The sequence below is a fragment of the Bipolaris maydis genome (assembly GCF_028858645.1).
Source record: "Bipolaris maydis strain C4 unplaced genomic scaffold PSV08scaffold_2, whole genome shotgun sequence".
NCBI classification, from domain to species: Eukaryota; Fungi; Ascomycota; class Dothideomycetes; order Pleosporales; family Pleosporaceae; genus Bipolaris; species Bipolaris maydis.
In genome coordinates, this window is record NW_027093858.1 from 980352 (window position 1) to 1003622 (window position 23271).

General features: G+C 50.0%; 8 protein-coding genes across 8 annotated transcripts; 5 read left to right on the forward strand and 3 right to left on the reverse strand.

Moving 5' to 3' along the window:
• Positions 1-1492: 1492 nt before the first annotated feature.
• Positions 1493-3684, forward strand: PSV08DRAFT_368026 (uncharacterized protein; the record flags this gene model as incomplete). The annotated part of the gene is made up of 5 exons (XM_014229300.1): positions 1493-1624; positions 1721-2335; positions 2404-2790; positions 2821-3074; positions 3288-3684. 5 exons carry the CDS (start codon positions 1493-1495, stop codon positions 3682-3684), a joined length of 1785 nt encoding a protein of 594 aa, XP_014084775.1.
• A 1035-nt stretch (positions 3685-4719) lies between these two features.
• Positions 4720-8457, reverse strand: PSV08DRAFT_194664 (uncharacterized protein; the record flags this gene model as incomplete). Its single annotated transcript, XM_014229299.2, has 2 exons — positions 4720-6135; positions 6196-8457. 2 exons carry the CDS (start codon positions 8455-8457, stop codon positions 4870-4872), a joined length of 3528 nt encoding a protein of 1175 aa, XP_014084774.2. The 3' UTR covers positions 4720-4869.
• A 476-nt stretch (positions 8458-8933) lies between these two features.
• Positions 8934-12178, reverse strand: PSV08DRAFT_368028 (ankyrin repeat and btb poz domain-protein 1; the record flags this gene model as incomplete). Its single annotated transcript, XM_014229298.2, has 6 exons — positions 8934-9242; positions 9291-9625; positions 9674-9930; positions 10100-10104; positions 10270-11892; positions 11954-12178. 6 exons carry the CDS (start codon positions 12176-12178, stop codon positions 8934-8936), a joined length of 2754 nt encoding a protein of 917 aa, XP_014084773.2.
• Positions 12179-12440: 262 nt separating this feature from the next.
• PSV08DRAFT_23833 (kinase-like domain-containing protein) lies at positions 12441-15078 on the forward strand. Its single transcript, XM_066092279.1, has 4 exons — positions 12441-12578; positions 12636-12688; positions 12740-13145; positions 13197-15078. The coding sequence occupies exons 1-4, from the start codon at positions 12539-12541 to the stop codon at positions 14933-14935; spliced, it is 2238 nt and encodes a 745-aa protein (XP_065949755.1). The 5' UTR covers positions 12441-12538; the 3' UTR covers positions 14936-15078.
• Positions 15079-15602: 524 nt separating this feature from the next.
• PSV08DRAFT_407136 (FAD-binding domain-containing protein) lies at positions 15603-17884 on the reverse strand. The gene has a single exon (XM_014229295.2). The coding sequence runs from the start codon at positions 17878-17880 to the stop codon at positions 15766-15768; it is 2115 nt and encodes a 704-aa protein (XP_014084770.2). The 5' UTR covers positions 17881-17884; the 3' UTR covers positions 15603-15765.
• A 609-nt stretch (positions 17885-18493) lies between these two features.
• PSV08DRAFT_264459 (Ctr copper transporter) lies at positions 18494-19641 on the forward strand. Its single transcript, XM_014229294.2, has 2 exons — positions 18494-19346; positions 19398-19641. Exons 1-2 carry the CDS (start codon positions 18880-18882, stop codon positions 19504-19506), a joined length of 576 nt encoding a protein of 191 aa, XP_014084769.1. The 5' UTR covers positions 18494-18879; the 3' UTR covers positions 19507-19641.
• Positions 19642-20205: 564 nt separating this feature from the next.
• On the forward strand, positions 20206-21149 carry PSV08DRAFT_398734 (uncharacterized protein). The gene is made up of 2 exons (XM_014229293.2): positions 20206-20742; positions 20797-21149. Exons 1-2 carry the CDS (start codon positions 20329-20331, stop codon positions 21091-21093), a joined length of 711 nt encoding a protein of 236 aa, XP_014084768.1. The 5' UTR covers positions 20206-20328; the 3' UTR covers positions 21094-21149.
• Positions 21150-21693: 544 nt separating this feature from the next.
• On the forward strand, positions 21694-22824 carry PSV08DRAFT_264478 (NAC domain-containing protein). The gene is made up of 3 exons (XM_066092496.1): positions 21694-21782; positions 22023-22196; positions 22345-22824. The coding sequence occupies exons 1-3, from the start codon at positions 21737-21739 to the stop codon at positions 22605-22607; spliced, it is 483 nt and encodes a 160-aa protein (XP_065949756.1). The 5' UTR covers positions 21694-21736; the 3' UTR covers positions 22608-22824.
• The last annotated feature ends 447 nt before the right edge of the window (positions 22825-23271 follow it).

A 23271-nucleotide genomic window follows, 5' to 3' on the forward strand; every position in this document is an offset into this window, starting at 1 on the left:
AGAAAAGGGCCCCGCCCCCTCCCTCGCGTATATAAAAAAGGATGCGGGTCTCACGGGTTTTCTACACTCCCCCTTAACCAATGCGTATATCTTGTTTTTTTACTCTCTTTCTTCTCTCTTACCACCCTTATCTTCCCTCAAACCCCTTTTTTGATGTGCGGTTGTACCGACGTTTAGCTCGACGAATCACGGGGTTCCCGTACCCGATTTACTATCGCTATTTGTTGTTGGGATCTGTGGTTTGAGTGCGCGCGGATTAGCTGATTATCACTGATGCAAATTCAACAAGGGACAGTTGGTGAAATTCTATTTGATGTTTGCTTTTTATGGGATTTGGGTTGGGAAAGATGTGGTGATACATGGCTTGACGTCGTTGGTTCACAGTGCGTGTAATAGGGTCTACTGTTTTGGGGATCGGTGGGAGGGTACGTGGAGATTAGTACAGTCCCCTCCCCCCCTCTTCCATGACGTGGGAAGAGAAACACTGTCCAGAAAAAGAGATTTCCTACTTGAGCATCGTATGTCTTGGAGAACTAGGGGCAATATCGCCAGATGTGCCTCGAGTGAACTAGTACTACGGTCATCGCCATGCCTCCGAACAAGCGAGCTGCCTCAAGGTAATAAGCAAGATCATCAACGACCTGAATTTACTCTTTAGCGCAGCGGTCTAAACTAGCAACCCTGAAAGGTGTAAGTATCCACCACATCAAGCAGCAGCCTCAGCACGCTAGTAACGTTAGGCAAGAGGTGGTACGCTTTCATGATCCAGCTGAGACATTGTGAGCCTAGAAATAATACATTTACTGACACTTCTATGGTGGAGAATCAAACTCAAGCATTGGCTGGTTGGTTTGTTCCCAATCAATTTTCAGCTGCCCTCTGCGCAGCTGTAACTCGCAGCGGATAGGGATCGAAGAGTCAATTATGGAGTTCCGTCAAAAGATGCTTGCACCTCCTATAATTATCAACATGTTGTCTTGGTAGCGACGTTGCTCAGGTCTTACACAAACGTACATGTCCGGAGTGATGTCATTAGATGTGAGAGTCTATGATAGTTGAATTGCCTTAGCAAGGATAGTGAAGGAAAAACTGGGGTCAACATAGTGATTGTTGTTGATTGGCTACGTAGGGGATAAAGCCTGAATCATCACTTAGCTCACTCAGGAGCAATTCTCCTCTCTTTTGCCCTGCGCAATAAGCAACACAAAATAGTCTTCATTATAGCAATTATCCAGCCACAAATATGAGAACGTATCACGCTCGGTCAGCTCGGATTGCTTTTTTGTGAGCAAGTACATCGTCTAGCGGTACTTAATTGGGTAGGAGCTGAACTCCGCGGCCCCATATTACGCCATCAATAATCGCCATGAAGTTCCTTATCGCTGCTACCTCTGGATAGCTTTCCAGATTTTCTTCGAAGGTTACTGAAAGCTTATGCATATAATCAACATACAGTTCTCCGCGGCCTGTTCATGGCTATAACTAGGTGAACATGCGCACTATGACCCCTTTTCGACCAATTTTACCCGCTGTACGGCCTCGGAGGACTCTACCAGTAGAGGATCATCCGAAGAGACGGCAAATAGTAGTGGCCTGTCAGAGTTGCCGCCGACACAAGTCAAGAGTATGTATTTGACTACCGGCGACCTTGCATGCGATACTCACAGCGTGCTAACAAACCTAGTGTGATGGCAAGCCTACTTGTACTGCTTGTGTCAAGCGTAACTCAACCTGCGACTACTATACGCCAACAGAAACGCGCCAGATTTGGAAGAAGCACGGACACTTGCAGCAACAGCAATCCACGTACGAAGACTTCATTGGGTTCCTAAGAACAATGACAGAACAAGACGCTGTAGAGGTCTTTCGTCTTCTGAAGGCTGGTACCAACATTGACTCCATCGTGAAGCATGTACGAGATGGGAATTTGCTTTTGCAACTGTCGCTCATACCAGAAACTTTTTCTCAATATGAATCCCCGTACATGACCAAGATGCCTAGTTGCTTGTTTGTCAGAGATAGTTCGTACATGAGTTCGTGCCTCTACAAGCTTGTCTCATCATCCCCAGCCTACACTCACGCCGAAAATAAGCAGCTCACTGCCAGATATGGAAGCGCGTATACGATGCCTTATCACACTGCGAAAATGGTCGAGCCACTAATAGATAAGATCACAATGACACCATGGACAATAGTAATTTCTGACAATCGTTTGCTAATACGGCTCATCTTCCTCTACTTCACTGGCCAGTACCCGTGCGCCCCTTTAGTGCACAAGGACCTGTTCCTAGAAGACATGGCAGCAGGTGGAACTTTGTTCTTTTCACCGCTTCTGGTGAACGCTCTCCTATCTATCGCAAGTCTAAGAGCCTTTTGTCCCTATTGGCACACATTTTTACTAAGACAAGACTTAGCAAATGCGCATTGACATTCCAGATCGAGTCAAGATGTGGGCATCCAGAATCTCTCACCTATAAATTCCTAGCAGAAGCAAGAAGAATATGGGATGTGGAATTGACAGGAAAACCCCAGATCACCACAATACAAGCAGCATTGGTACTAAGCATGACCTATGCCTTCAACAGTCTGGACGAACTCAGCACATTCTTTCTTGAGCAAGCCGTAACAATGGGCCACCACATGCATTTGTTTGACGCCAGCAACCCCGAAGAAGATCCAAAGATGGCTGAAGCGCGTTTATTCACTGCATGGAAGGTATTCTCATGGCAGACGATGTTCGACTATTCTTACTTTCGAGAACTACACATAAAAGATCCCTTACAAACATCTGTACTAGACATAGAACGAGAACTATAATAGTACGGGGAGATCTGGGTACAATATCCACATGACCAGAACTTGACTCCGCTCAATCTCAGATACTACATGAGAGCCGAGGCTAGGCTCTCTACTGTCATTAACGAGCTAGGATGTTTGTGTTTTGGAAGATCACGACGGTCACTGAACACCAGTGAGATCCTTGCTTTTGAGCGAAAACTTGATGCCTGGGAAGAAGCGCAGCCGGATATCTTGCAGCCAGAGAGACTTGTAATGCCTTTGCATTTCTCACTCTAGTAAGTTCAATACTCTGCCCGCTTCCATCACTTCCTCTGTCCTCGGGTTCGTGCTTTGGACCTTGAGTGTCCTTCATGTTCTCTGTTTGTTGCCTAATTTGACACTTGTGGAGGCTGACTTGCATCGTAATCAATGTACTACCAATGCCATTGCATTATCCAGTATTACCAAACAATAATAGCTTTGATGCAATTACTGCTTGCGAACTCCAGTAACAAGGGTACCGATTACGGTCTCGGTGTAGTGGAGACTCCATATGCGATCATGCGTGCCTCCGAGATCATGCTCGAGTCCTTGATACGCCTGTACTATATGCGGCACAGCTTCGTTCACTACGATCCATGGCTCATCCCCGCAATAACTAGGCTTGGCAACGATGCCAACAGGCTCTTAGAAGGAGGTCCAGGCGAAGATCCTGCCAACTTGGATGGCTATCGGCCAACAATAATTTTGTGCGCGAAGGCTCTCGAAAGCCAGGCCCAGAATATCCATATCGCTACATCGCTTGGTATTCAACTTTACAGTGTCATAAAGCCACAGACGCTGCAACTGATTCGAACTTATGTCAAGGCCGTACAGTCACTGGCCAATTCCCATTATCAACCTTAGCGACGATCCGGAGAAAACTGGACTGAAGCATCTGATTGAGACATTTGAAGAGACTCACATCCAGCCAGGTGGTGTGAAGGATTAGGAGGAGGCGTCTCACTGCTTAGGTGGCTGGCTCTAGCGCATTACTCCCACTTCATGCTGCGCGTGCACACACACACACACACATCTTAATCAGCGATATAGACAAATACATACAGCAGGTTCGATAAGATTGAGGTACTGCGGAAACTCAGAATGATTAAATCTGATTGACAGAAGATATCATCATTATCATACTGTGTAAAGTAATCAATGCCGAAGCACAAACATGCATCAGCTAGTATGCCCTTGCGCTGACAGTCGGGTGCACAGCTACAAGCCAAACAGCCACTACTAGTCTCACAGTCACGATGGAAGCTAGCCAATGACGAAGCATAAACTACCAATTGTGACGCTTCCCGCTAGTCAGATCTTCTGGCCCGAAATTTGGAGTAGAGAGGCGGGCCACCCAAAGCTCAAGAGAACCACAATTCCCACGTTCACAGCCCCTTGAAGCTTTCCCGCCTTCCAGCTTGCACAAACCTGATCCGCTCATAGTCTTTGCATACATGGAGGCTGGCTTTCTCGATGAAATCTCTGTGGCAAGAAAAAAGAACGTATAAATTTTCTATGGGGATACACTCGTCATGATTAGGTGGGGAAAGCTCATCGAGGTTTGATGTTTAGGTGACGGTTGGGTCGTTGTGATGCGGATCCGGAGTTTTGCAATACAAAGTCAAAGAGCAATGTGATGTGAGGGGTTTTGTTACAGAGTGTTGATTTTGCGTAGCTAGTTATGCTCCGCGCACATGGTAGCTTTTTTGGGATGCGCCGGCTTGTGGTAGTAGCGCTGCGCTGCGTACGCATCGTACATTGCGTCAAGCAATGTATGCTAAGCTCAGCGTCGTCGCATTGAGGCTGTGGCACATACTACTGTCGGTTTTCTGGAAACTTTCTTCTTGTGCATCACTCATTTCTGCATCATATTTTGCTTGTTTGGTTCCTCGAGATTCACAATGACACTTTGTTTTTTTAATGTGACCACATCTCGCTTATATACATAGTTATCTGGACACCTACGTAATCTTCGTGAACAAAGTTAAGAAAATGAAATGAAAGGGAAAAAAAGACATAGGGATAACCCAACGGATGTCGTCCAAGAAACTATGTATGACCAACGGTGCATACCCACACTCGTCCGTACTTTGAGCATATTCTTATCTTGTTATGCTTTACAACTGAACGTATAGGGCGGAATTCTTCAGGAATCAAGGCAAAGTTCACTCCGTTATGTGTGATCCAGCCCGGATTCAGACCGACGTATCCTCTAGCATTGTACGCGTGTTCAAAATTGGCGTTCCTAGTGGTGAAATCAACAGAGTTGTTGAGACAGAATTTGCTCCCATTGATCTGAATAGAGAGCTCGTCTGGCAAGAATGCTAGTGATTTGACGCGACTGTTGCCCTCAAGAGTCTCCAGGCGCGCCCCGCTATGTGCGTCCCATATCTTAACAGTCTTGTCCCAGGATGCTGACGCTAGTTTCATGGAACTAGGCGAAAAGGTTACTAAGCTAGCAACATGTCTATGCCCTACAAGCGTTTGTAGGCATGCTCCAGTATGTGCGTCCCACACATTGACTGTCTTATCCCATGAAGCTGACGCTATCTTTGTTGATTCAGGTGAGAAGACCACTGAGTTGACGATGCAGGTATGACCTATCAGCGTCCGTACGCACGCTCCTGTATTTGTATCCCATATCTTCACTGTTTTGTCCCGTGACCCTGAAACTAGCCTTGCTAAAGACGAGAAGGCCACTGAGTTAACGGGGCGTGTATGTCCCGTAAGCGTCTTCAGGCAGAACCCACTGTGTATGTCCCAGATCTTGACCGTCTTGTCTCCTGACATTGAAACTAGCCTTTTCATGTCCAGCGAAAAAGCTACAGCATGAATAGTGTTGTCGTGCCCCCTGAGCGTGTGCAGGCACAACCCACTGTGTATGTCCCAGATCTTGACCGTCTTGTCTCCTGACATTGAAACTAGCCTTTTCATGTCCGGCGAAAAAGCTACAGCATGAATAGTGTTGTCGTGCCCCCTGAGCGTGTGCAGGCACAACCCACTCTGTGTGTCCCAGATCGTGGCTGTCTTGTCTTCTGACATTGACACTAGCTTTGTCGAATCAGGCGAGAACACCACTGAGTTAGCACCTCTTTTTGGAATCTCAGCACGAAGCTTATTCATGGATGGCTGGATCACAATGTTTCTTGGCTTCTCGTGCGGAAACAGCTTTGTTATCAGACTACCACGTGGACTGAATAGTAGTAGAGATACGTATGTTTGAAGAGGATATTTCCCCATGATCCCTCCAAGCATTCTTTCAAATCGACATGCGTCCATAACAAGCCAACAAAGGTAATTTGTCGGCCCAAATCTCTGCCTGTGTTAGTTCGATCCAACCTTACATGCACAAAATGTGGAATGTTTGTAACGTACCTCTACTACCGACAGCAGACATTTGGTTTTCGATCTAGATAGGTCCAGACTTCTGCAGAGACTCAACGTTTCGAACCAATAAAGGACGTTTTTTCTTAAAAATTCTTCAATAAGTGTTGCAGTGTGGTGGACATTGGGGTGGCCGGCGAAACCGAGTTCCGAGTCGCGAAGGTGAAAAACCCAGTAGACACACGAGTAACGTATATTCGCGAGAGGATCGGGGCTAGGTGTTTCCACTTCGTCGATTGAGATTCCTGGTTGCTCTAGAGCATAGATATCGCGTTTCAGCGTACTTGATAATAGCCTGATAGACTGAGTGAATATCTGATAGTGAATAGTCGTTGGAGAAGGAAGAAAATTGTTCTCCATCTTGTGGTTAAGATAATCTTTTGCTGACTGATGGACAAGATAGATTTGTTCGCCGCGAATGGTGAGGAATGAGCCACACGAGGCGATGATTTTTCGGTGCATCTTTGTCGTTCCTGGTAGTGCACATAAACTTCCTGCTTCAGCAAGGTAGAGCGGACGGTACGCAGCTGTTACTGTACAAAGCAGAATCCGGAGAACATCTGCAGAACCTTTTTGCTGCTCGATCTGGGCAAGCATTCGATCGTAGAACGGGTCTAAGCCTGCTGGAGTTGTTTTCACTACAGCTAAAGGATCGAAACAGTCGTGCTTCTCGAGCTCTTGAATCATCAAAGCGACCCAAAGAAAAGTGCCATTGGCCTTCGTCCGCATCTCATCTCGAATCTGATCACGTATGCTGCCCTCTTCAAGAGTTTCGAGTGAAGACAACTTGTGGTCGATATACCCTTCGACCGCTTGTGTGATTTGCCTTGCATTTTGCTTCAGTTCTAGGCTCAGCCTAGCCTCGTCACTGACCGACTTCAATCTCTGCTCGATGTGACTCTCGTTTCGGCTAGTCACCAGCCACATAACATGAGTCGATTTGGCGGTAGTAAGAATTATTAGGTCCAGAAGCTTGTGTAAATCTGTGATGCATTCATCAAGAGCATCAACAAATAAGTAAGCTGTGTTCAAGTTTTTGTCGCATACCATGTCCACAAAAATCTGTGACAAGGCTACCCACGCATTCACGTCCTCGAATAGCTTCTTGCCATCTTGGTCGTACCGTTTTCGAATATGCGAAGTTAAGAACGGATTATGAATCACGAGCATGTACAACAAGCCCCGCAATACCGCTACGGCATTGTTAATACGCATATCGGTCGCTTGACAAAAGAAGTACGCGACTGTGTTGTTGTGTCTCGTAGTCTTCTGCACCTCGTTAAGTATGCCGCACATCAGCATCGTCTTGCCTTTACCAGGATCGCCCTTGATCCAGAGTAGTCGAGTGCTAAGATCTTGCTGCCACTTCTGGAAGGTGCTATTGTCGATGATCCAGCGGTATGAATCGCTTAGTAGACCGCCCTTTGTTGCTTCAATACGTGTCTTGTCATCGTAAGGATTGGTAGATTGTAGGTCCTGAATACACTTGTTTTGCCTGTCGACTTCACGTTCGACTCGACGCATCGCTTCTGCTGGGCTCTCCCCATCAATTGGAGACACGCTAACACCAAGGATGCCCATAAGAGCATACACACTGTCTAACGGTTCGGTCGCTTTTCGATGTTCTCCCCATGCTATGCGCTGCTGGATGGTGAAATGAGACAATGGCGCACCTTGCAAAGCGGGTTTAGGAATGCCTGTGATCCGGGATAGGTCTGATATCAGCGACAGCTTATCGCCAAGTTCATTTCCCTGTTTAGTGAAAAAGTATACCTCGGACGGGGCCAGAAGTTCTTGCAATGTCCAGTATCGCGTGAACCATCTGCTTTTCGAAAATTCGAGTTGATGTGACTGACGATCAGGTGGTGTTTCGTAATGCTGAGGGAGATCACTATTGATCGCTGAAGTGGGGCTGATTATATCTGACAAGTAAACGTAACATCGTGTTGCGTTCCGATACCACATAAACATCGAACGGATGCTGGAAGCAAGCTCACACTTATTGCTTTTGTCTATGCAGCATGTGTCGATCCAGAAGTACTGTAGGCCATCGTGCCGTGCTTGCTCGCCGCAAAACCGGATTTTTTCGTAGCCAGCCTTGCCCTGACCGACTCCATTGCTGATGTCTGCATATGTCACTTCTTCGTTTTCTTCACCCCAAGTGTGAGAAAGTATCGCATAAGGAGGCACTGGCTCATCGTCAAAGTGCTTGATGACGAGTGTATCGTCTTCGTTGTGTGTGAGAAGACGCATCGACTCAGGTAGACTGGTGATAGACGGTGGGAATGGCTTGGGAGACGAGGTACACGATACATACAGCGAGTTTCAGGCAACAGTTAGCCGAACTGACAAAGCCTGGAAGTTGATGCGGCAGTCCTGGTGGGGCGGTGGCTGTGTGTTGTCCTTGAGCTCGGCTAGCCTTGCCAGCTTCGTGGCTGTTTGGTGGTTACAGCTATGTACATACAAACATACTGCGGATTGGCACGTACGACGGAACATATGTACAGAGATTCCTGTTGAAGTACACAATGCTGGGTTTGTCAATTACCCAAAAGGCGCTCATTTGTTGTAATTGAGTTTCTTCACTTTACTGCTGTCATGATGGCATAGATAGTATTTATTTCTGTTCTCATCATATTACACCAAATTCATATCTGCTTCAGAGCTTCGCCTCTCCGACCCTAACACACTCAGCTTCCTCTTCATCAGTCGCTCAAGTCTTTCTCAACTCACAGGTGCTTGTGGAAAAAGTCCAGCACCAGCTTGTAGCCGCGCTCATAACCCTTCCTTACTTCCTCCTTGCTCAAATCACTGCGGGCAGCCATCCAGCCGTGGATCTGGTCTGGGAACCACTCTACGACATGAGGAACCTTGATACCTTCCTGCCACTTCTGAACATCACCCTTGTCCTCGTCACCCGATGGAAGCATGATGTAGGGAATGGTAATGCCAGGCGCATCGTCCCCAGCAACCATAGCGGGGTGGCATGCCGCTGCGACCTTGAATTTTGTACCTTCCATTGACGAGAGATTGACAATCTACGCGATGTCAGCATGTATTCAGTTTATGAAATCACTCGAGCACACCTTTCCGCCCCAGCAGTAGCCAACAATGGCCCACTTCTCAATGCCGTTCTTTTGACTCAGCTCATCCACAATCTTGGGGATACGCGGCAGAGTCTTCGGGGGTGCAGCCTTTGTCTGGAAGAACTCGCCCATCTTCTTCTTCTTTTCATCGTTGTCTGGTGGCATCCAGGAAATGTCGGCTGGGCTGCCCTCGAAAAAGTCGGGCATGAAAACCTGGTACTTTTGACTGTCTGTGTAGGCGAGGATGTCGGCTCCCTGCAGGGTTTGGTTGAAGAAGCCAAAGATGTCGTATACTACTAAGATGCCGATCTTCGCGTCCTTGGGGCCAGTTGCATCTGAGCTACTGTTAGCATGAACTGTGACGGGCAATTGATGAAACTTACATGTCTTTAGGCCATCAACCTGGATGTAGTCGCCCTTGGGCTGGTAGCCCTGGCTGACGACAGCCGGGGTGTCACAGCATGCCTTCGACTGTGTGGATTCGGTCGACATGTTTGCGATGTGTCGTGTCGGTGTGGTAGGCTTTTGTTTATATGTACTTGGGTGTTGGTAGCTAGAAACAGATCGTGGTACAGTAATTGAAGCACGGCGCAAGTTGTGTGCAGCAAAGCGAGTAGGAGTAGATTGGCAAAGAAGCGATCTTGTACGAGCAATGGTGCGCATGATGGGTTGGTTCGGTATTTGTCAAGCTGCCGTCGGCTGCTTGGTGGGGAAGCTTCCGTTCGGACCTACTACCCCACTCTCATGATGTCACCAAAGCCGGATGTGTAAATCATAATATAGTTCTTTGTGCCAGCTTCTATACATACAGTTGCTTATCGTCGAAAATCCGCCGGGAATATCAGGTGAAAGAATGATTATAGTACATCTTGTTCTATTCCGCCGTCTAAGCATCCAGGTTGAGCCTTTCTAGAAGAGTATCTATCTTGCCCAACAAAATCTGGTAGTTCATTGCATCTTGTGCAAATTCATCACCCACCTCCTCGCCGTCTAGATTCCTAATGACACCAGTGGCAACCTGTTGCTCTACAGATGCAATTTTCTCGTCGTTTCTTGTCTTCTCCGTCACATTATCTTCCAGAGCAAGATCGCCAACTGCATCTACGATATCTCCTTCAGTTGTTACCCTGATTGCTGCATTCTCATCCATCATTTCGTCTAATCCACTGTCTTCGAAGCGGAGTCTGAAGCGTTCGGAGAGGTAGTACCGTATATCGTCGACGAGTTCAACAGTATCTGTTTCCTGTCGGGCTTTGACGCGTTTTGCAGATTCTTGAACAAGCTCGGCAAATTCAGGCTGATCAATGTAATACTCGAGGCGATAAGCAATGTACCGTGCTGCAAACTCCTCCAGACGCTGTACACGGGTATCCCAACCTGCCCGAATGACTTCGTAGATGTCAACAGCCTCATCGGCATCGGTAGCGCCGCGGGGATTATCTGACTCTACAGCAGAGGTTGCACCGTTGCCCAGAGCAGAAATGATAATGGCTGCGCGCTGCTTGAGCTTCTCAATAAAGAGCTGATCTGCTGCAAATAGCACGTCAATGGCAATGTCAAGGCCAAAATCTGCACGCTCAGTGTACAAAAACCTCAAAATAGTCTCGAGAACTGCTGGCGAGCAGTCAATCGTCACAACCTGCAAGTGGGGTGTGTCCTGCGCTTCCTTGAATTGGGAGCTGAACATTGTCAAAAAATATTCAGAGCGCAGCAACATGGCTCGATGCGTAGGGAAGACGGTCGATTTGCGCGGCGCCCGCTGTCGCGATGGTGAGCGCGCTCGACCTGGACCAACAGGTATACCTGAGAGGGGCCCCGAAGTGGTTCGGACAGGCGGGGTCGACGACTCTGACGGCCCCAATGGCTGGCCTGTTTCATTCTCCTCTTCATCCTCGTCGGCACGCAGCAGAATATCGGCAAAGATTGAGTTTTGGCGATCCCATCGTATGCTATCCACCTTGTCGGTATCCACGACCTTCTTGTGCCGGAGGATGTTTGTTTTAAACCAAGATTCCAATTGGTCCCGACCCCGTTCTAGTTCGTCTGCGCGCCGTTGGCGCAACAACCGTCGATCTGAGAGTTCGGTGATATCTTCAAACAAGCGTTCTATTTCTAGATGCTTGCCGATCTTATCGATACCGCTCAGTACCACGCGTTCTTTTTCGTCGTCGAGTCCAAAGAGCGCCCGCCGAATCGAGACCTCTTGAAAGTATAGATACTGCAGCGCCACACCAAGCGACTCTGCTGGGATAGTGTCTGGCAGTTTCCACGCAGATGTGCTGGGCGCTCCCTCAAGTTTCTTTGCAAAATATGGGGATCGCGCAGCGAGGAGGAACTTGTGCAGGTGAAATTCTTGGCCATAGGCGGTGATTGTAATGTCTGTCGTCTTGGGCTCGGTCCTGGTCAGGAGGGAGGTGATGTGTGCGGCAAGCGGCTGCAGGGGATTCGACGATTTTGCATAGTCGTAGGATAGGAGGAGGTTTCGTATGCGGTCGTTGAGCGCGTTGTAGAGACATCGTTCGCCTTGGAAGGTATCGCGCTCGCACAGGGCGCCGTTCTCAAGCAGGAGGCGTATGACTTCGTAGTGGCCACACAGGCTGGCCTTGAGCAGTCAGCGCATAGCCTTTGTGATTATGCAGGGCAGCAAGGTGGGGGTGTCATACCAAAATGAGGGGCGTGTAGTCAAACTTATCTCTGGCATTGATGTTGACTCCAGTCGAAATCATTTCCTGGCAGACCTTGAGGTCCCCACGGCGGCATGCCTCGCAGAAGAGTCTAAAGTCGTCGCTCAGGTCGAGAGGGTTCTCTTCCTTGAGCTGGCCCGACGAGATGGCCTGCGCCTCAGTCGCGAGGGCGGCCTCGATCTCGTACTTTTTCTTGACATCCATTGTTTTTGCGCAGTGGCAACAAGCATCGAGGACGTGTGGATATGCACGATGTCCATATGGTGCTATGACGAGGGTCGGCGCAGATCGGAGGTGTGCTATCGATAAGGCCGAGTGCAAGGGAGACCCCGGCCGGCCAGCAGGACAAAGCCAGGCTAGTGCGCTGCGTTGCTGGGTTGACGGCCGCTAGCGTAAACAGCACCAAACACCTAAGAAACCTGGCCTTCTATCCCGCCTCTCCCGTCGTCCTCTGCACTCCTCCGCCACCGGCCCTCGAAGCTTTACTAACACAGCAGCCTGCTCTTCTTTTTGTTTTTGCATCCCATACTTGCATGTCTTTTGCGCAATAGCCCTACCGCCACCATGCCCGAGGAAGACAAGTACGACGTGCTCGAGAAGATTGGTATGCACATGGCCTCGACGTCAATTCACACTGCTGTCACCTGCTAACAAGCTGCAGGCCATGGCTCCTTTGGAGTTATTCGCAAGGTCAAGCGCAAGTCGGATGGATATGTACGCAATTCAGGCACAAGTCACACCGCACACCTGCTGACCGCTACATAGATTCTCTGCCGCAAAGAGATCAGCTACCTCAAAATGTCCCAGAAGGAGCGTGAACAGCTGCAGGCCGAGCTTTCCATCCTAAAGGAACTCCGACACCCAAACATTGTCGCCTACTTCGAGCGCGACCACATCAAGGCATCCCAGGACCTTCACCTGTACATGGAGTACTGCGGAAATGGCGACCTAGGCCGAGTCATCCGTGAACTGAAGAACAAGAACCAAATGTGTGAAGAGGAATTTATCTGGAGCATCTTTAGCCAGATTGTGAGCGCATTGTATCGCTGCCATTATGGTGAAGACCCGCCCGCCGCTGGCCGCAACGTCATGGGTCTCGTCGGCAATGCGAAGCCTGTTCGCGACCCCCGCAAACCCATGATCCTTCATCGTGATCTTAAGCCTGAAAACAGTCAGTGTCACCATTTTCCTTACGCTCGCCTGTGCATACTAACAGAAGCAGTCTTCCTTGGCGACGACAACTCCGTCAAGCTCGGCGACTTTGGTCTCTCCAAGATCCTCCAATCCCACGACTTCGCATCCACATACGTTGGTACCCCGTTCTACATGTCCCCTGAAATCTGCAAGGCTGAGCAGTATGGACCTCACTCTGATATTTGGGCCCTCGGTTGCATCATATACGAGATGTGCACAAAGTCTCCTCCTTTCAATGCCAAAACCCACTTCGAGCTCATTTCCAAGATCAAGTTGGGACGCTACCCCGACATTCCTGCTTGCTATTCGGCCGAGCTTCGAAAAGTTATTGCCAGCTGCCTGAACACCACGCCCGATCACCGCCCAGACACAGCCGCTCTTTTGAACTTGCCAATCGTCAAATTGATGCGCAAAGAGCAGGAGGTGGTTAAACTAGGGCAAGATCTGCGCGAGCAGAGAATGCTTACTGCAAAGCGCGAGAAAGAGGCGAGCGAGGCCATCTCTCGGATTCGCAAAGAGCTTGACGACCAGTTGCGCCGAGAATGGGAAGTCAAGGCCCAGCTAGAAATCGAGCGGCAGGTGAAGCTCCAGACCGAGCAGCGCGTCCAAAAGGAACTTGCCCACCTTCAAGCCACTTTTGAAGGCGAGGTAAACAGACGTGTAGAACGTGCTCTGAAGATGTATCCAAACCGTCTCAGCACGTCACCAAAGCTTGCTCCTCGATCCAGCACACCGACAACTTCAGCAACAGGGCCATCGGCCGCCTTGTTCCCAACCGATGTTGAGGCCCCAACTGCCAACAGCTCAACAAACACGCTAAACACAGACTCTGATTTCGCGAGTGGAACAGACTTGTCATCACTTTCCCTCGATGACACCGCCGAGGATGCTGTCATTGCAGCACGGCCAAAAGCGAAACGCCCGTCTCGCGGTCCACTTGTGCGCGCCCGTACCATGTTCAACCAGCCTTCGTCAACACAAGTCCCCGACTCCCCGATGGACGTTCAGATGGCCGAGCCTTCACCCGCTCCGACATCCCTCAAGGGACTATCTCTTTCTCCCCGCCGTAATGCGCAGCCCAAGCAAAATATCTTCGCTGCCGCCAAGGAGGGCGCAAAGAGGTGGGAAGCCGACGTCCCTCCATCGCCAACTGAGGCCGAGTGGAATGGCGACTTCGATGACGACGATGATCTTCCAGTGTTACCGTCGCCTACACGAGCCCGCAGTGCCTCTGGTAGCCGCCCCCGGAATGATGACCCATTCAAAGTCCTTGCAAATGCTCAGGCGCCGCTACTCAAGGCCAACACGCGTCTCGGTAATGCGCCAAACCTCCTTGGTCCTAGGACTACCAAGCCACGACCAGTCTCTGCAGTACCCATTGTTGCAGCATCTCCCTCTCGGCAAAAGGCCAAGTCGACTGATAACGCATCGACATCGCCACGCAAGGCGGGCGCTACCACCAAGGCAGTGCCGTTTGCCGGTCTCCCGTCAAAGAAGGGCAACGAAGCGTTCCGTGCCCAAGCCCTACGCAACAACGGCGCTGTTCAAGGCCGTACCCTTGTTGAGCTCCAACAAGCACGCGGCATTCCCCTCCAGACCATGAGTGAGGACGAGGGTGGCGCAAAGAAGGGCTTCGGCTACGGTGGCCGGAGAAGCCCTGTTAAGCAACGAGGCGGCGGCATCAGCCCACCCGCTGTCTGGGATCCTAACACAGAGCCCGAGATGCCATCTCCCTTCATTGTCCGCAGCAAGCGTATGGTCCTATAGGGAGGACGAGCCGTTACAGCTCCGGAACAATTACGACAACTACGACAGTACGATGAAGAGGAGGGGTGATATATAACACACAATGTTCCGGAGATACACACATACACACATTTCAAGGCGTTACACGAGAAGGTCTCAAGGATCACTCGACTGGGGGATTTTTTAACGGATATGGAGTGCCTGGCGTAGAAGGTGGGGATTGCTGCTTGGAAAAAGACAAAGGCATGTTATGCTTTTGCGTCCCGTCTTTCCCGACTACTTCCCTTTGTCACATCATTTTCTTGCATGTCTGCTTTTGCCACTTTTTCTCTTCCTTTTCAGGGAGTGAGAGGCTTCCTCTATTTTCAGGGCGCATACGAGCATTTCATTTTTGATGTGTTATGTTTTGAGGGATTGGATTGGAGAGAGGCGTTTTTCCTTGGGACGATGCTGCAGTTGCGCTAATGCTGTTGAACTGCACTGCATTTGTACTCTAGTCTCTTGTTTCTCCTTGTGTTTTGTTTCCTTTGAGACGAATTTTATTGCTATATTTTGATCAATGACAGATACCCAAAGTTACACTGATGAATGATTTCGCAAATGGATTTTGATCAAGTAGCTGTGAAAGTGACATACATATAATATCAAGAGAGCTGACGGATGATACAAGAGAAGGAGAAGACAAATCTAGGCAGCAAAAAAAGGACCAAGGTGTTCTACACAAGACCTTCAAGGTATTATCTTAAAAAGATAGCCGAGGAAATACACATTCAGACGATTCACTTTCCCTCATCCCCTCAAAAAATAATAAAACCTTTACCACATTGAAACTACAATTGCCTCCTTCTCTCTCACCACCCAAAACTCTCAGTATGCAAATAAATGCCCTGCGCCCCGGTCCCCTTGTGCACCGCCCTCTCATCACTCAACGCCACAACATGCCGCCTAACATCGCTCCCCAAACCATGAGGTCCACACGCAACGACGGCGCTCTCTCCCCACGCCTGCTCAAGCGACTTGCGAATGATATCGCGTAACTGGGGGCGCCCCGCCAGAATCGCAATGGAAGGATGCGTAATTGTCAGAGACGTATTACGAGAATGCGAGTTGCGGGGTGATGTCACATTAGCTGAGCAGCAACATGCGGTTCTGCGGGTGAGTGGGTCTTTTTCTGAGATGACGGCGCGACAGTAGCAGGTGGGTGGGCCGGTTGGGCTTTGGATGCTGCATGGGTCTTGGAGTTCTAGGCTGCTTGTTTCGTTTGAGCGGATCTGGTGGATTTCTTGTTTCTCGGTAGTAGTGGACTTGTTTTGGGTGGGTGGGAAGGTAGATTTGGGGTCGTTGTAATGCGGGGTGCCGTGTATAGTTTCATCTTGGCGTGATGACGAGGTTGCTGTGAGAGGGAGTATGTCTGAGATGAGAGATTTTTGGCCTTCGGTGAAGGAGGGATCGCAGGTAATGTAGACGCTCATTTCGAGCTTGATGTCCCGAAGTCTTTCTTGTAGAGTTTGGAATTCGACGTAGATGGAGGTGAGTTGTTCGGATAACCAGTTTAGTTGGCCACTGCTCTTCACAACCCAGACAAAACGGATATGACGTGTGACGGCGCCAAGTGGTGTCTGGAGGAGCGACCTGGGTTTCAAAGTACTACGGTTGGCGTTTTCCTGCCAGCCCCGAATTAGATCGCGAAGTAATGGCATAGTGAAGGTAATTCCGGTACTGCCTGCCACAAGAACAACACTGTCGAACTGTCGGAGTGGTCGCAGGGTGCCATAAGGCCCCTCAAAGGTTACAGATCTGGTCTTTGCTAATGCTTCAGATAAACTGCCGGACTTTTCAGCAAAGCTACGGAAGCGCTTGGTGCCTCCCTTTCCAGCCTTGACATAAAACTCCATCCGTCCATCTTCAGGTATCGTGGCAATGGTGAAGGGATGGCTTTGTAAAGGCACAATTGATTGACAGGATAGGTATACATGTTGACCGGGCTTCCAGCTCATTGGTGGGTTTCGGACAACTATCTTTGTTGTGTTATGCGATAGAGGTGTAAATTCGGCTTGGCATGTCAAAAAGCCTTTGGCGTTTTCTTGTTGTCTTTGCGTAGGATGAAAAAACGAGACGTTGAGATACAAGAGCCGCAAAGCTCGGACAACGCGATCAAACAGGAAAATGGCAACCGGTGCCCAGACGTAGCCATGCATTTCGCGGGGGCTATGGAGGTAGACGAACGCCAGGAAAATCGCAAAGGAGATGATGTGCTGGATGACAAAAATCTCGTAACTCCACCCTCGGATTGGCGACATGGAACTAAAGACAATCCAGAACAAGGTGCACCAGGCAGCAAGGCCCTTCCATACAATGTCGCTGTTCTGAAGCTGGTAGCCAATGTAATCGTAAGGCGCCCATGCACTGAAGAACCAACCCATGTGCATGGTAGCTGTGAAGAGCATACAGCGAGCACACCACCGATGTATCCAGTTGAGCCGCTCGTAGCTTATCCCACTGAGATGGCCGATGATGTTGTTCTTGCCCGCCAGCAGGACAATGATTGGGAACTGTGCGATTGTGACAACACCACATCGGAAGCCGACGCTCTCCCGGTTGAGTACATCATGCAGATCCAGCCCATAGAGACACAACACGACAAGGACAATCATGTTTGCCACGATCAGCGATGTTCGACCAATGGTGGGTAATCTAATGGTCCGGCCTTTGAGGGGTATATGTATCGAATAACTAGATGCCTCTCGTATCAGGGCATAGGTGGTCGCGTTTCCAAGTGCAAGCCATGACTTTGGCTTTGCAGGCGTTGGCGCACCACGTCCTGCTGCCGATAATCTTTGTCGATATAGCAGGTAGTTGTAGATATTGAAGAGCGTAGCGACGGCAACGGCGCTACCCACTACTGCATAATAGAAGTGTGGAAAGTCGCTGAGGGCAGGCAGTGAGCCCATGGAGCCCATGGACATGTCGCTGTGGCTCATGGTGTCTGGTGTTGGCGCGTTGTCGCAGCGTCTTGCCTGATTTGTATTCCCAGTTCTTTTCACGTCTTCGGAATGGGTCCTGTGTAAACACCAAGCCGGGGAAGCGTAAGCCAACGGTTTCGTCTTCAGCACATGCTGGCAGTCTTGGCCACAGACAACGAGGGCGCGTCTCAAGACGGTGGCTATTAGTAGTACGCTGAGCAAAGTATAATGGAGGAAATGGTGCCAAAGTAAGTGTAGGTGATGAAGACAACGAGCGGTAGTGGTTCAGCGGAAGGTCCAGAGCTCCGTCAGCCACGGTCCGGGTAAAGTCAATCATTTCACTGCGCTGCCGTCTTTTGATCAACTTAGATGCGGGCCCAATGGACTGGGGTAGCGGGCTTGCTCGAGAGCCCAGAGTCGTGGCGTTGCTTGAGCGTTGGACGCTTACCGAAAGCGGCTAATTGTGCTCAAAGTGACTCCATGGACTCCCTGGCGCTCACCAGACGACGAAGGGGGTTCGTTCGCTCGTAACTACCCTGCATCACGGCTTGGCCAAGTCTGACGGTATTATTGTTAGCTTACCATGGCCGAGAACCCTCATCCTGACCCCTCGGCCGCTGGGCGCATCCGGGAAATACGCTCACCTGCCCCGACACTTCACGCATCAGCCCAGGCTCGCCATCCTCTTGACTGTCGCAAGATCCTTCTCATATTTCTCTCAGCTGTCGACACAAGACCAACGCCTCGACGCCTCAGGCTTATGCGTCTATGCTAACTCTTCTACCCGTGTATCATCCAAGATCAGAACCAGCCAGGGTGTAACCCCACAAGTAACCAAAGGAACCTTTAAGCGACCGCCTGCCCGAGTATTGGTGTAGCAGTCTGGAACTCGGAACCTTATTATCAACACCTGTCTTTCCCGCGCAACGAAATCAATAGCTTCTGTGAAGCCTCGCCACTGCCAGTCTTCCTCTCGACAGTCTATTTCATCACTTTTGCATAATGGTTGCACACGGAGGCCACGATGAAATGGCCATGGGGTCATCGGAGGGAATGCATGCGAGCGAAACATCTGGCCATGGGGGCATGGCAATGGCCTTCTTCACAGCAACCAACACTTCACTCTACTCCAAATCATGGACTCCATCATCAGCTGGCCAATATGCTGGAACGTGCATCTTCCTCATCCTCCTCGCTGTTCTCCTCCGCGCCATCTTCACAGCCAAGGCCTTTCTTGAAATCAAAGCAGTAAAGAACGCCCTGCAGCGCCGCTACGTTGTCGTAGCTGGCGAGAAAACGGTCCTCGACGACGATGCCAACTCGACGCATGGTATCCTTACGACCAACGGCGTTCAGGAGAATGTCCGTGTTGTGTCTGCACCAGTATCTCACATCCAACCCTGGAGATTTGGCGTCGATCTTCCACGGGCCTTTCTGATGACGGTTGCGGCGGGTGTTGGATACCTCCTGTAAGCAGACCATCTCACAACTTGTGCCTACTGATACTAACACTACAACAGCATGTTGGCAGTCATGACCTTCAATGTCGGATACTTTCTGTCTGTTCTAGCGGGCACGTTTGTCGGTGAACTTGCTTTCGGCAGATTCAATCAGGCCGCACCGCATTAATGGCCGCTGGGGCTCTGCTTTGACTTTGTATCCGTGTCGTGTCGGAGTCTAATGTTGTGGATTCTCTCGTAATACCTGCCCCTTAGATGATTCGTTACCCAATTAGATATATTCCACAAACGATACTTCGCATTCAGCCAGGTCCGATCTCGGTCATTTGCAACCAGTGTATCGGCGGACTTTACTTGTCTTGACTATAAAGCTTATTTCTCCTTTCTTTGATTGCGTCTCATATGCCCATCTCACCGTGTACACATGCATCTACAGATTGTTTCCGTGAGATCTTCGTGTCAAAGCTAATGGCAATCTCGAAGCCTTGGCCGGGTAGGGGTGGGGCTGACGTGAAATGGACCCCTGTCCTGCGCTAGTGACCATTCATCCATAGCACCGCTGCTTTGGTAAGAAACTTGCTCACGCTTCTTCATTCACAGGATAGTCCACCCAGATTCCTAACAACCAGACCATACCGCCACTGGTCCAGTATCAAGCCTCAAACCAAATAGCTCATTAACTTGTATTCCTCTGGCACCGGCGCGTGCCAGAGTCCACTGCCGGGCACAAATGTGGCTTCATCGGCTCGATGTACACGCCACACCCTGCAATGGGAAAGAATGCACGGCATGACGGGAAGCAAGTGCGCCCATTCCTTGGGTCTAATAAATAAGGAACGACGCGCCTGTACTTATTAGACCGCCTGGCGCATGCAAGCGGCTTCACTCTACCAAATCACCCCCCCCCCTCGTTAATACCATTCCTCTTGCTCTCTCTGCTCCTCTGTTCCTCTCCCAAGCTTTCAACACCTCTACACAGACTCACCCATCAATGTCCAAAATGCTCTCCAACACTGTCCTCGCGCTCTCTCTTCTTCCTCTCACTCTCGCTCACTTCAACCTCAACTCCCCTCCGTCGCGTGGCTTCAACGAGGAAAATGAGGGTAACTTCCCCTGCGGAGGTTACGATCAGGTCTCAGATAAACGTACCGATTTCCCTATCAGTGGTGGTCCTATCCAATTGGTCCTGGGCCACCCACAGACAAATGTCGCCGTATACATGGCGATTGGTGACAACCCTGGAAGCGGATTCAGCGTCGTCCTGAAGCAACAGCTTATGGTCGAGGGTCTGGGTAATTTTTGCTTGGGCTCTGTTAGCATTCCAAAAGATTTAAACGTTACTGCTGGCACAAAGGCATCTATCCAAGTTGTGACCAATGCGCACAGCTCTGGCGGTCTGTACCAGGTAGGTCATTGAACCAGGATACATGGACGCGCTAAGTCGCTTACAAAAATACAGTGCACCGACGTTACTCTTGTCGACAAGCAGCTCTCACAGTCGGAATTTCAAGACAGCTGCAAGAACAATACGGGCGTAAAGGTGGCTCAAGAGAATATCTCAGGTAACCCCAACTCAACGGCTACGGGTACAGGTGGCTCGGATGACGACGACGACGACGACGACGACAAGCCCACAGCGTCTGGTAGCGGTAGTGGTAGTGCAGCAAGGCCCACAGCGGCCAGCGCGGCGACACATGCCCAAGCCATTTCATGGGTGCTGGGTGCTGTCGGTCTTGCTGGAATTGCTATGCTTTGAGCAATGTCTTCGGGTTGATGACGTTGATACCAAATTGAAAAAATTGTTTGCATAGAGTGTTAATGTGTATGCAGTCTAGCACTGCGCTTTCTTTCCACCATTCCTGTTTACCAACGCGCATAAATTGAATACTTCTTTGCCAGAAAAAAAGAGCTGGGCTATCAGCCCGACATGATGAAGCATCAGTTAGTCCAAAGTTGCCTAATAAGGACAGACAGTGTTGAGAAAGTTTTCAATAGAAGGAGCAAAGAAACAAAGCGACTAGCTTTGAATACGACTCGGTTCGCTGGTTGTTCAAATGGCGGTGGTACATGGTGGAGGCATGCGTGTCTTGTGTTCGAAATGGCTCTTGTCGAGTGTTGATCGCACGCCCCTCTCCTCTGACGTTGCGGGGAAGGAGCTTCCAACAAGCGAGGCAAGCACACAATCGGCGCTTCCGTAGAGTTTCGCCGATGCCCGCAACAACTTCACCAGCTACACCACACTCCCAGTCTCGGCCACGATCCCGAATTCAGGTGCGTACCGGTCCCGTATCCGCTACAACCTCACCCGCTCGACCTTCCGTGAGATTGTAGCCCGACCGCTGACGCTTGGCTGCCACAGATCTCCTCACCAAGTCACCTTCTTTCTCAACACCGCAAATATGGATCACGCAAAGTTGGCGCGTATGCAGGCGTCAGTGCGCATTGGTACGTAGAAGAAATTCGGCCCAAAATCTCCATCAGGAGGAAGCAGCTCATCTTCTCTGGATACTTGTCCGCTAACATGTGTGCATAGGGTAAGCAGCACTCTTCGCAATCTATTTTGACAGCCCCGCACCAAACAACGGCTCCGAATTTGCGAAACACCACCGCAACCCGCGACAGCCGAACAGCGACTCACAGATGGGGATGGCACTTATGAGATATACGAGGCTAATTGGATCAATAGCGGCAAGGGCACTCCCCGCAGGAAGGTCAAGAAGGTCCACAGGGGCGCTGGTACCGACGACAAGAAGCTCCAGACCGCGCTGAAGAAGCTCAATGTCCAGCCTATCCAGGCCATTGAGGAGGTCAACATGTTCAAGAGCGACGGCAACGTCATTCACTTCTCGGCACCTAAGGGTACGTTACCACCTTTCTACTCCTTGCAATGCCGGGGGGGTATTTGAGGTGGAGGAAGCATTGCATCGCTGGAGATACATCCGCATTTTATGTTGCCATATCTCCCGTGCTTCCGTACCTGTAGCGACTAACATTTTTGCTATTGTAGTCCACGCGTCAGTACCCGCCAACACCTTCGCCATCTACGGACATGGTGAGGACAAGGAGCTGACAGAGCTCGTCCCCGGCATCCTCAACCAGCTCGGCCCCGACTCGCTCGCATCGCTACGCAAACTCGCCGAGTCTTACCAGAGCATGCAGAAGGAGAAGGGCGAGGACGGCGAGAAGAAGGACGACGATGACGAGGATGACGATGACATCCCCGACCTGGTCGCCGGCGAGAACTTCGAGTCGAAGGCTGAAGTCGAGTAAGAAGCTACTCCAGTCTTAGCCGAACAAAGACTAGGCAGTGTTGAGGAGGAGGCTATGTGCAATGATGGCCTGCCGTATGTACATTGGTTTCGAGGACTTCATGAATGCAATGATCATTACGGTCAGCAGCCGCGGCGAGTTTTGCATGCACATACCGGGCTGGCGTTATACCTCGGGAAAAAAAAGATATGAATGAAAGTCTTCTAGCACGCTCCCCATGCCATCATCATGTATTAGTTGCAAGTTCTGAAGGTACGTGCATGCATGCTGATGTGAACCTTTGCATCTTGGACGCGTAAACAGCTCGACTCCATAGATCCTTGCTCGAGGAGTTACAGGCGCTTTGAAATGCTCAAAGGAATTGACCCTACATGACTATGGCTTACCTAAGACGGCCGTCAGCGAGGTATTTGGTCTAGATGTAAGTACGGAATAGGTCTGTGTTGATCGCAATTCCTCGTATCTGAGTTGACACCAAGTCAGCGGCAGATCAGTTATCAGTACTAAGCATGAAAGGGCTAGCAGCGACATACTTAAGCTTGGCGCTATCTTCACAAGTGCAAGCCTCCAACATGCCGCCACTCGCCTGCAAAGCTTGACTATGGGAATCAATACAATTGATAAGCACGAACATATGCATATTTCAAATGATCGGTGTTGACAG

Bases quoted from the DNA above. Each gene is read 5' to 3' on its own strand.
- PSV08DRAFT_23833 (XM_066092279.1), top strand. From the start codon at position 12,539: ATGCCCGAGGAAGACAAGTACGACGTGCTCGAGAAGATTG. The intron at 12,579-12,635 runs GTATGCACATGG...AACAAGCTGCAG, and splicing joins CGACGTGCTCGAGAAGATTG to GCCATGGCTCCTTTGGAGTT. The intron at 12,689-12,739 runs GTACGCAATTCA...ACCGCTACATAG, and splicing joins AGCGCAAGTCGGATGGATAT to ATTCTCTGCCGCAAAGAGAT.
- PSV08DRAFT_407136 (XM_014229295.2), bottom strand. From the start codon at position 17,880: ATGTCCATGGGCTCCATGGGCTCACTGCCTGCCCTCAGCGACTTTCCA.
- PSV08DRAFT_264459 (XM_014229294.2), top strand. From the start codon at position 18,880: ATGGTTGCACACGGAGGCCACGATGAAATGGCCATGGGGTCATCGGAG. The intron at 19,347-19,397 runs GTAAGCAGACCA...ACACTACAACAG, and splicing joins GCGGGTGTTGGATACCTCCT to CATGTTGGCAGTCATGACCT.
- PSV08DRAFT_398734 (XM_014229293.2), top strand. From the start codon at position 20,329: ATGTCCAAAATGCTCTCCAACACTGTCCTCGCGCTCTCTCTTCTTCCT. The intron at 20,743-20,796 runs GTAGGTCATTGA...ACAAAAATACAG, and splicing joins GCTCTGGCGGTCTGTACCAG to TGCACCGACGTTACTCTTGT.
- PSV08DRAFT_264478 (XM_066092496.1), top strand. From the start codon at position 21,737: ATGGATCACGCAAAGTTGGCGCGTATGCAGGCGTCAGTGCGCATTG. The intron at 21,783-22,022 runs GTACGTAGAAGA...ATTGGATCAATA, and splicing joins GCAGGCGTCAGTGCGCATTG to GCGGCAAGGGCACTCCCCGC. The intron at 22,197-22,344 runs GTACGTTACCAC...TTGCTATTGTAG, and splicing joins TCACTTCTCGGCACCTAAGG to TCCACGCGTCAGTACCCGCC.